The following is an 11,478-nucleotide window of genomic DNA, read 5'->3' as shown; positions in this document are numbered from 1 at the left end:
GAAGTAGGGGTGGTGCAGCACCGAATGATCTGAAAAAAAGAAAACATTGAAAAAAATCACAAACGTAGCGCACTGGGCCTTTACTAGTCCTGTATTAGCAGACTGATATTACTTAGCTCGGGCAGCAACAAAAAAAAGGGACCCTCCTCCATTCCAACAAATATTTCCCAGCACCCCTCACAGCTGATCCCGCTCTCCTCTTCAGCTGACCATCAGAGGCAGGCCATTAGTCCAATAACAAATCAAAAGCAAATGATTATGCTCATTCAGCTGTGCCTCACACGTAACACAACAAACTATCTATACCTGTGTGATCAGATACCTAAAATGTTTAAGTACAATTTCAGAACGGTCTGAAAATAACAAACGCAGTAGATCTCTGCTTGTATTTTGACTCAGAAACTGATCTCGAAGGTTGGTGACCACTGATCTAGCCAGTGATATAACCCACCACAAATTCAAAGGTCACATGAGTAGGAGTATGGGCGCATCAAAGTATGCAAATAGCTCATCTCAAACACTGAACAAAAATACTGAGTACATTTTTTTTTCTCAACTTTATTTAACCAGGCTAGTTGAGAACAAGTTCTCATTTGCAACTGCTACCTGGCCAAGATAAAGCAAAGCAGTGTGACACAGACAACAACACAGAGTTACACATGGAGTAAACAATAAACAAGCCAGTAACACAATAAACAAGTCAATGACACAGTAGAAATAAATAAAGTCTATATAAGGTGTGCAAAAGGCATGAGGAGGTAGGCAATAACTAAGGCCATAGGAGCAAAATTACAATTTAGCAGATTAACACTGGAGTGATAAATGAGCAGATGATGATGTGCAAGTAGAGATACTGGTGTGCAAAAGAGCAGAAAAGTAAATAAAATAAAAACAGTATGGGGATGAGGTAGGTAGATTGGGTGGGCTATTTACAGATGGACTATGTGCAGCTGCAGCGATCGGTTAGCTGCTCAGATAGTTGATGTTTGAAGTTGGTGAGGGAAATAAAAGTCTCCAACTTCAGCGAATTTTGCAATTCGTTCCAGTCACTGGCAGCAGAGAACTGGAAGGAAAGGTGGCCAAATGAGGTGTTGGCTTTGGGATTGATAAGTGAGATATACCTGCAGGAACGTGTGCTACGGGTGGGTGTTGTTATCGTGACCAGTGAACTGAGATAAGGCGGAGCTTTACCTAGCATAGACTTATAGATGACCTGGAGCCAGTGGGTCTGGCGACGAATATGTAGCGAGGGCCAGCCAACTAGAGCATATAGGTCGCAGTGGTGTGTGGTATAAGGTGATTTGGTAACAAAACGGATGGCACTGTGATAGACTGCATCCAGTTTGCTGAGTAGTGTTGGAAGCTATTTTGTAGATGACATCGCCAAAGTCGAGGATCGGTAGGATAGTCAACTTTACGAGGGTAAGTTTGGAGGCGTGAGTGAAGGAGGCATTGTTTGCGAAATAGAAAGCCAATTCTAGATTTGATTTTGGATTGCAGATGTTTAATGAGAGTCTGGAAGGAGAGTTTAGTCTAGCCAGACACCTAGGTATTTATAATTGTCCACATATTCTAGGTCGGAACCGTCCAGGGTGGTGATGCTAGTCGGGCGGGTGGGTGCGGGCATCGAACGATTGAAAAGCATGCATTTGGTTTTACTAGCGTTTAAGTGCAGTTGGAGGCCACGGAAGGAGTGTTCTATGGCATTGAAGCTCGTTTGGAGGAGTTAACAGTGTCCAAGGAAGGGCCAGAAGGAAGGTCCAGAAGTATACAGAATGGTGGCATCTGCGTAGAGGTGGATCAGGGAATCGGCCGCAGCAAGAGCGACATCATTGATATATACAGAGAAAAGAGTCAGCCTGAGACTTGTACCCTGTGGTACCCCCATAGAGACTGCCAGAGGTCCGGACAACATGCCCTCCGATTTGACACACTGAACTCTGTCTGCAAAGTAGTTGGTGAACCAGGTGAGGCAGTCATTAGAAAAACCAAGGCTATTGAGTCTGCCGATAAGAATACGGTGATTGATAGAGTCGAAAGCCTTGGCTAGGTCGATGAAAACGGCTGCACAGTACTGTCTTTTATCGATGGCGGTTATGATATCGTTTAGTACCTTGAGCGTGGCTGAGGTGCACCCGGATTGCACAGCGTAGAAGGTATGGTGGGATTCGAAATGGTCAGTGAACTGTTTATTAACTTGGCTTTCGAAGACTTTAGATAGGCAGGGCAGGATGGATATAGGTCTGTAACAGTTTGGGTCTAGGGTGTCCCCCCTTTTGAAGAGGTGGATGACCGCGGCAGCTTTCCAATCTTTAGGGATCTCGGACGATACAAAAGAGGTTGAACAGGCTGGTAATAGGGGTTGCAACAATGGCGGCGGATAGTTTTAGAAAGAGGGTCCAGATTGTCTAGCCCAGCTGATTTGTACGGGTCCAGGATTTGCAGCTCTTTCAGAACATCTGCTGTCTGGATTTGGGTGAAGGAGAAGCTTGGGCGAGTAGCTGCTGGGAGGCGGAGCTGTTGGCCGGGGTTGGAGAAGCCAGGAGGAAGGCATGGCCAGCTGTTGAGAAGGAGGTGCTCTTGTTCTCCATGGACTTTACAGTGTCACAAAACTTTTTGGAGTTAGAGCTACAAGATGCGAATTTCAGTTACAGTTCAAATAAGGAAATCAGTCAATTGAAATCAATTAATTAGGCCCTAATGGATTTCACATGATTGGGAATACAGATCTGTTGGTGACAGATACTTTAAAAAAGGTAGGTGTGTGGATCAGAAAACCAGTCAGTATCTGGTGTGACCACCATTTGCCTCATGCAGCGGGACACATCTCCTTCGCACAGAGTTGATCAGGTTGTTGATTGTGGCTGGTGGAATGTTGTCCCACTCCTCTTCAATGGCTGTGCAAAGGAGGGAACTGGACAATTTGTCATACATGTCGATCCAGAGCATTCCAAACATGCTCAATGGGTGACATGTATGGTGAGTATGCAGGCCATTTTCATCTTCCAGGAATTGTGTACATATCCTTGCAGCATGGGGCTGTGCATTTTCAAGCTGAAACATGAGGTGATGGTGGTGGAGGAATTGCACGACAACGGGCCTCAGGAACTCGTCACGGTATCTCAAATTGCCATTGATAAAATGCAATTATGTTTGTTGTCCGTAGCTTATGCCTTCCCATAACCTAAACCGCCACCACGTTTCGTGAAGAGCACACTTCTCCAGTGTGCCAGTGGCAATCAAAGGTGAGCATTTACCAACTTCAGTCAGGTCAAGACCCTGGTAAGGACGACGAGCACGTAGATGGGCTTCCCCGAGACGATTTCTGACAGTTTGTGCAGATATTCTTCAGTTGTGGAAACGCACTGTTTCATCAGCTGTCCGGGTGGCTGGTCTCAGCCGATGCCACAGGTGAAGAAGCCAGATGTGGAGGTCCTGGGCTGGCGTGGTTACACATGGTCTGCGGTTGTGAGGCCTGCTGGACGTACTGCCAAATTACCTAAAACGACATTGGAGGTGGCTTATGGTACAGAAATTGACATTTAATTTTCTGGCAACAGCTCTGGTGTACATTCCTGCCAATTGCAGGAAACTTTAGACATCTGTGGCATTGTGTTGTGACAAAACTGCACATTTTAGAGTGACCTTTTATTGTCCCCAGCGCAAGGCGCACCTTTGTAATGATCATGCTGTTTAATCAGCTTCTTGATATGCCACACCTCTCAGATGGATGGATTATCTTGACAAAGGAGAAATGCAGGGATGTAAACAAATTTGTGAATTTTTGAGAAATACGCTTTTTGTGCATATGGAACATTTCTGGGATCTTTTATTTTAGCTCATGATACATGAAACACTTTACATGTTGTGTTTATATAAGTATTCATTATACTTGCCACCCACAGATGGGTTTCTTAGTTATTTATTTATTTAGCGATATGCAAAGTTCATGGACCAGGAAGTTGCATTCGGTCATGTTCCTTCGTGCACTATAAGGATGAACAAGATTATTTCGAGTGTTATGAGGATGCTAGGGGTTAATTCTATGTGTCCAAACTCTTTATGATCCTTTGTCCCTGTTCAGGACCTCAGCCTCCCAAATCCTCTGCCAAGTGTAATAATTACTTGCCAGGCGGTCGACGGGCTATATTCTCCTTCTGCAATTAGAACGTCACACCAACACACAAAACAGATATTACCCCTAATGGGTTGAGAATGAGACTGTTGGAAGCCAGGGAGGAGAAAAGGAAGGCTGGAGGAGTGATCTATTGAGAACTCTCCTCTCCTTTTCTGTAAAAATGTTGAGAAAGTAATTCATGCAAAGAAAAGCACTTCAGCAGAAAGTTAGTGTTAAGTAAGAATCTTTATTTAAAAATCAGTAGTTTGATTCAGAAATAGTCATCTATAATATGGATTACCAGACAATCAGAACTTCAGTCAGGCTTTCATCTGATTGACCACGGAGTCCTAAAATTGTTTTCCCCATAAATGAAGTTATGCAAAGAAAACATTGTACACGGACACAAAAAGAGAGAACAAGTCAATATCTGAAGGCATCGCACAAATTCCAAGAAATCAGTGAATTTTTTTAAGGCCATTTTGTATAGTTATTTTCATAGATTTTCTTTTTCCAAAACACTCAATTACAACAAAAGAACTGGTGCATCTCATGTAAAACTGTACATGCAAACATAGTGCACGGATATCTTGGATATCTTTAGTAAACAAAGATCACGTGTGTGAACTCACATGCTCTATTAAAAACTCTGGCGGCACGCGTACACACACACACACACACACACACACACACACACACACACACACACACACACACACACGGCTTGGCAAGCAGATGGCAAGTGTTGTGGCACTAGCAAAGCAGTGAAAGAAAAGAATGATCCTTTCTACAGTAGTGTAAAAAGAGAAAGCGCAAAAAATGACAACGTCCGTAGTCCTTGATGTTGAACATGATCTCAGCTGTATGTGTGTCTGCGTGGTCGTGTGTGTGTGTATGCACGGGCACACGTGTGTGTGTGTGTCCACACTGTGTCAGTAGCCTGTGGGTGGTTAATGGGAGCCTATAACGAGCTCTAGACTGTGACCCAAAGTCCTAATGATACCTCCTGCTCTGCTACAAGCCCAGTGGAAGACTGCAGCACAGACAAGCTGGGTTTCAAATAACACACTAGCTATTCCCCACATAGTGCATTTCTTTTGACGAGCCATGCGGTGCCTCATATGGATTTGGCTACACTATATGGATTTCGCTAAGGTTTCTTATGATATAAAGACTCAAGACAAGCCACAACTACAGATGCAGAGGAGGCAATTATGGAAGGCTTTCAAATGTGTGAGAAAAACACGATGAAAGAAGACATTACTGAAAGTTGTGAGAGAGACAAGAAAGGTTGGAAAGACAGTTTGTGTCTACTGTATGTCTCTAAAAAAAATGTTTTAAACAAGGCAGAGTTTCTCATCAAATATATGTTGTGTAAAGTACGTGGGTTAAAACTGCAGACTGCCATGTTGAATATACCGTGTGAGGTTATTCTCTCTCTAGGCTAGCCAACATCTCCCTGTATAGGTGTGGCACTGTGTCGACTCAGGCATGTAGCACTAAATGCCTGTACTCCTCTGACTAAATCAGCGGGTTGACCTGGTTGTCTACTTCTGACCCGGGTCGTTCCACCTCAAAAAGACACCAGAAAGAGGACACATAGTGGCATTTTTACACTTCATGTTAAAATCAAGTATGTTACTTGAGATGATTTGCATATGAAGCAATGAAAATGCTAATATAGGTACCATTGACTTGCATTGGATTGTGTGACAAATGCTAAAAAGTTAGAATTCAAAAAACAGTGGCCAAGTAAACAAAACCAAAGAATGGTTCGTACTTTTGTTCATAGACTGCTTTCAGGAAACCAATATGTAATTTTGTAATTTGGGCGAACTATCCCTTTAACATTGACATAGAACAACAAAATTACATGGAACGACCCTCCAATGACATAACCCACTGGGCTGTATCCCCCTCTCTCACCCCCCTCTTACTGCTATGCCAAATATTATTGGCTTGGAGTCAATCCTATTTAAAGCATTAAAACACAGTCTATTGTAATCTGTAAGGCTGCGTCCACTGAGCTGCAGTGAAACAAGAGGAGGAATTACACAGAAAAGAGAGGAGTTGTTATGTGGTTGAATTGTGGCAAAGGGCATCGGTCTATCAGTAACGATATGGCAACAGACCGACAGTGGCACACACATGAAAATGGCAACAACTGCGAAATACATAAATGTAGTGTTGGAATGTCAGTTTGATAAGGGATATTGACATGTAACCAATCAAGTTATCAATTACACACCACCTCCATACAAGCAGTAGCTAATAGCTATATTATGATAATAATTATTAATATGATTAATAATTAAAAAGGCAGTTGATATAAACTCCAAGCCCATTAAGACAGCAGATTGAAGAGGATACCCTGGCTGTAAGAGTGGGTTGACTGGGTATAATGGCTACGGGCCAGGAGTTTTTCCTAGGTGAGGTAAAACTCCTAGCCCTCAGTGGGCATTGTTAATTGGGATTATTGGATGAGAATTACATTTAGGAAGAACAAGTTGTCATGACAACCGCCAGACACCATCATCTACGGCCAACACACTCGGGGCTTAACACTATAACAAATAAATAATATGACATAATGATTGGCACAACTCAAAACAATAAAGTTACCGTAACAAGGCAACTTAAAACAATCTACTTAAGAATATCAACTTCCAAGGCAATAACCAAGTGGTTAAGAGTGTTGGGGTCAGTAATTGAAAGGTCGCTGGTTCGAATTCCGAGCCGACTAGTTGAGAAGAAAAAAATCTGCCCAAGTGCCCTTGAGCAAGGCACTTAACCCGAAACTGCTCCTGTAAGTCTAAATGACAAATGTAATAATAATACAAAAAGAACAAGAACCAAACAGAAGGAAATCATTTTTGTAACTGTTTTTGACTACTGGGCTTCTGCTGTTGTCTCAAACTGGATCTGAGAGCATCTGTTGTTATTTAAATGGATTTGGAAGAGAATATGATGTTGGTTGAGTCACTGTTGTTCTCGGCACAGTGAGAAAACCCGTGGGCACTCGCAGCGTGGCTGGCATGGGCACCCTATCGCCAAGGCAGTTTAGAAAGGAGCAGAATGCGCTTCAACAACAAACATTTAACCCCAAAGCCTGAGAGCAGTGACAGGCAGGGAAGTGTAGGACCACAATGCATGCTCTGACGCTACACTCATGCAAAGGGACAACATTGTATAGTACAGTGGCTACTTGGACCTGCACTGTTGCAACCTCAACCTGACTCCCCTGGCAAAGACAACACGCTGAGAGATAAAGAGAGAGAATATTGATTGATATTCCAAAGAAGTATGTACAGTATCAGTCGAAAGTTTGGACACACCTACTCGTTCAAGGGTTTTCCTTTATTTTTACTATTTTCTAAATTGTAGAATAATAGAAGACATCAAAACTATGAGATAACACATATGGAATCATGTAGTAACCAAAAAAATGTTAAACAAATTGCCACAATATATTTTATATTTGAGATTCTTCAAAGTAGCCACCATTTGCCTTGATGACAGCTTTGCACACTCTTGGCATTCTCTCAACCAGCTTCATGAGGTAGTCACCTGGAATGCATTTCAATTAACAGGTGTGCCTTGTTAATTTGTGGAATTTCTTTCCATCTTAATGCGCTTGAGCCAATCAGTTGTGTTGTTACAAGGTAGGTGTGGTATATGGAATTAGCCCTATTGGGTAAAACACCAAGCCCAGCTCAAATAAGCAAAGAGAAACCACAGTCCATCATTACTTTAAGAAATTAAGGTCAGTCAATACGGAACATTTCAAGAAATTTGAAAGTTTCTTCAAATGCAGTCGCAAAAACCATCAAGCGCCATGATGAAACTGGCTCTCATGAGGACCATCACAGGAAAGGAAGACCCAGATAAGTTCATTAATTGCCAGCCTCAGATATTGCATCCCAAATAAATGCTTCACAGAGTTCAAGTAACAGACAAATCAACATCAACTGTTCAGAGAACACTGCATGAATCAGGCCTTCATGGTTGAATTGCTGCAAAGAAACCATTACTAAAGGACACCAATAATAAGAAGAGACTTGCTTGGGCCAAGAAACATGAGCAATGGACATTAGACCCGTGGAAATCTGTCCTTTGGTCCGATGAGTCCAAATGGGAGATTTTTAGTTCCAACCGCTGTGTCTTTGTGAGACGCAGAGTAGGTGAACGGAGGATCTCCGCATGTGTGGTTCCCACCATGAAGCGTGGAGGATGTGCTGTGATGGTGCTTTTGGTGCTTTACTGGTGACACTGTCAGTGATTTGTTTGGAATTCAAGGCACACTTAAACAGCATGGCTACCACAGCATTCTGCAGCGATACTCCATCCCTTCTGGTTTGCGCTTAGTGGGACTATCATTTGTTTTTCAACAGGACAATGACACAACACACCAACAGGCTGTGTAACGGCTATTTGACCAAGAAGGAGAGTGATGGAGTGCTGCATCAGATGACCTGGCCTCCACAATCACCCAGCCTTAACACAATTGAGATGGTTTGGGATGAGTTCAACCGCAGAGTGAAGGAAAAGCAGCCAACAAATGAAGCTAGTTGAGTGAATGCCAAGAGTGTGAAAAGCTGCCATCAAGGAAAAGGGTGGCTACTTTGAAGAATCTCAAATATATTTTGATTTGTTTAACACTTTTTTTGGTTACTACATGATTCCATATGTGTATTTCATTGTTTTGACGTCTTCACTATTATTCTACAATGTAGAAAATAGTCAAAATAAAGAAAAACCCTTGAATGAGTAGATGTGTCCAAACTTTTGACTTGTACTGTATATTATACAAGCGTCCAATGGTAAAACTCATTATCATTAACATGTACTGTAAACATTGAGTGAGAGTTGGAAGAATAGAGAGACAGAGTAGAGAGAGATAGAAATATATTTCCAGTTATTTACAACAGTCAAGTGATACCACATCCAGACTATAGAACCCTTTCACCACTCTGCTCCTGAAAAAGGCCAGTCCCCAGGAACTTCCTTCCTATCCTCCTGTCATCCTTCCTTCTTCCTTTCATTCTTTCCTTAAATCCTTCATTCCTTGCCAGGTGAGTTGGGAAGACCAGACTCTGTCCATCTTCCCGGGTGTGTCCCAGAGAGTGTCTCCATTGGCCGATATACACGAAGTCCAAACAGAGGAACGTTTGACAATGAAAGTAAACATGCCCCTGTTGACTCCATCCGCCTGTTCCAAAGTAGAACCCTTTAGAACCGCTCAGTAAAAACTTCTAGAACCCTGCCAGTCAGTCAGCCTCCATTAGTGCAATGAGAGAGAGCGAGAAAGCCAAGAAGGCCTCTCCTATCACTGAGCGAGTGATGCAGAGAGGAGAGAGACAAATACATATTTGAAGAGGTTTTGTTCGGGACCAGGGGGCATCTCCGCACCCTTCAGATCTGCGTCTGCAGGGGGTGTCCTGGGGGGGTGTATGGAGGGGGTGCGGGCGAGGGCTTGATGCCTCTGATCCTCATGTAGGAGAGGAACTGGTCAGGGATCTCAGCCAGGACATCCTTGGCTAGACGGGCCATACTCAGGATGTGGTTGCCTGTCCGGTCGGTGTAGTCTCTGAATGGGACAAACTGTAAGACAAGAGAAAGACAAAACAGGGCTGGAATTAGTTATAGTCTAGTCAATATACAGGTGTTTAGCTACTAAACGTTGAATCCTTACTGGAAAACAGGCAGAGAGAAGAAATGGGGTTGGAGAAATATACTATAATATATACTAAATATGAACTAAAATAAAAGTATAGGCAATATATAGTAGGTGTTAGGCCATTATGCGTAAATAACACTTCCAAAGATCTTTGAAAACTTAAGTTGAGACTTTTTGGACCCACAGTGCAAAAAGTAAAGCATGAATTTATTCATAACAGTTCAGAGCGAGGCAAGTTCAGAGCGAGGTGAAATTGTCCTAGCCAATCAGCTATCAAAGTCTTTTTTTCCCCCTCGTCTCTTGTTGCGATGTACAGTGCATTGCTAGCGAGCGCTCAGTCTCTTTCATATCTGATCTAATGAGGATGGGGGCAGGGCCAGTTTTATCACAGAACTGTCTTTCATAGGTGTCCTGCCTGTCTCTGCGTGTGTGTAGAGGCAGCTAACTGTCCAGACTGACAGATAGTGATGGAGTGAGTGAGCTAGGAAGAGCAGAACGGACCTCCTAGTGTGTGTGCGTGTGTGCATATATATATATATATATATATATATATACACAGTGCCTTGCGAAAGTATTCGACCCCCTTGAACTTTGCAACCTTTTGCCACATTTCAGGCTTCAAACATAAAGATATAAAACTGTATTTTTTTGTGAAGAATCAACAACAAGTGGGACACAATCATGAAGTGGAACGACATTTATTGGATATTTCAAACTTTTTTAACAAATCAAAAACTGAAAAATTGGGCGTGCAAAATTATTCAGCCCCCTTAAGTTAATACTTTGTAGCGCCACCTTTTGCTGCGATTACAGCTGTAAGTCGCTTGGGGTATGTCTCTATCAGTTTTGCACATCGAGAGACTGACATTTTTTCCCATTCCTCCTTGCAAAACAGCTCGAGCTCAGTGAGGTTGGATGGAGAGCATTTGTGAACAGCAGTTTTCAGTTCTTTCCACAGATTCTCCATTGGATTCAGGTCTGGACTTTGACTTGGCCATTCTAACACCTGGATATGTTTATTTTTGAACCATTCCATTGTAGATTTTGCTTTATGTTTTGGATCATTGTCTTGTTGGAAGACAAATCTCCGTCCCAGTCTCAGGTCTTTTGCAGACTCCATCAGGTTTTCTTCCAGAATGGTTCTGTATTTGGCTCCATCCATCTTCCCATCAATTTTAACCATCTTCCCTGTCCCTGCTGAAGAAAAGCAGGCCCAAACCATGATGCTGCCACCACCATGTTTGACAGTGGGGATGGTGTGTTCAGGGTGATGAGCTGTGTTGCTTTTACGCCAAACATAACGTTTTGCATTGTTGCCAAAAAGTTCAATTTTGGTTTCATCTGACCAGAGCACCTTCTTCCACATGTTTGGTGTGTCTCCCAGGTGGCTTGTGGCAAACTTTAAACAACACTTTTTATGGATATCTTTAAGAAATGGCTTTCTTCTTGCCACTCTTGCATAAAGGCCAGATTTGTGCAATATACGACTGATTGTTGTCCTATGGACAGAGTCTCCCACCTCAGCTGTAGATCTCTGCAGTTCATCCAGAGTGATCATGGGCCTCTTGGCTGCATCTCTGATCAGTCTTCTCCTTGTATGAGCTGAAAGTTTAGAGGGACGGCCAGGTCTTGGTAGATTTGCAGTGGTCTGATACTCCTTCCATTTCAATATTATCGCTTGCAC

General features: G+C 42.8%; 1 protein-coding gene across 3 annotated transcripts in view; it reads right to left on the bottom strand.

Moving 5' to 3' along the window:
* Positions 1–4,344: 4,344 nt before the first annotated feature.
* LOC109864385 (copine-8) overlaps positions 4,345–11,478 on the bottom strand; it is a 138,027-nt gene continuing 130,893 nt past the window's right edge. For all 3 annotated transcript variants that reach the window (XM_020452138.2, XM_020452134.2, XM_020452135.2), the window contains one exon: positions 4,345–9,718. In XM_020452138.2, coding sequence (XP_020307727.1) covers positions 9,530–9,718 — 189 coding nt within the window. In that variant the 3' untranslated portion in view covers positions 4,345–9,529. The remainder of the gene's footprint in view (positions 9,719–11,478) is intronic.

Source organism: Oncorhynchus kisutch, linkage group LG19 (assembly GCF_002021735.2).
Source record: "Oncorhynchus kisutch isolate 150728-3 linkage group LG19, Okis_V2, whole genome shotgun sequence".
Lineage (NCBI taxonomy): Eukaryota > Metazoa > Chordata > Actinopteri > Salmoniformes > Salmonidae > Oncorhynchus > Oncorhynchus kisutch.
Note: the sequence above shows the minus strand (reverse complement) of the source record. Positions and strands in the feature narration are given on the sequence as shown.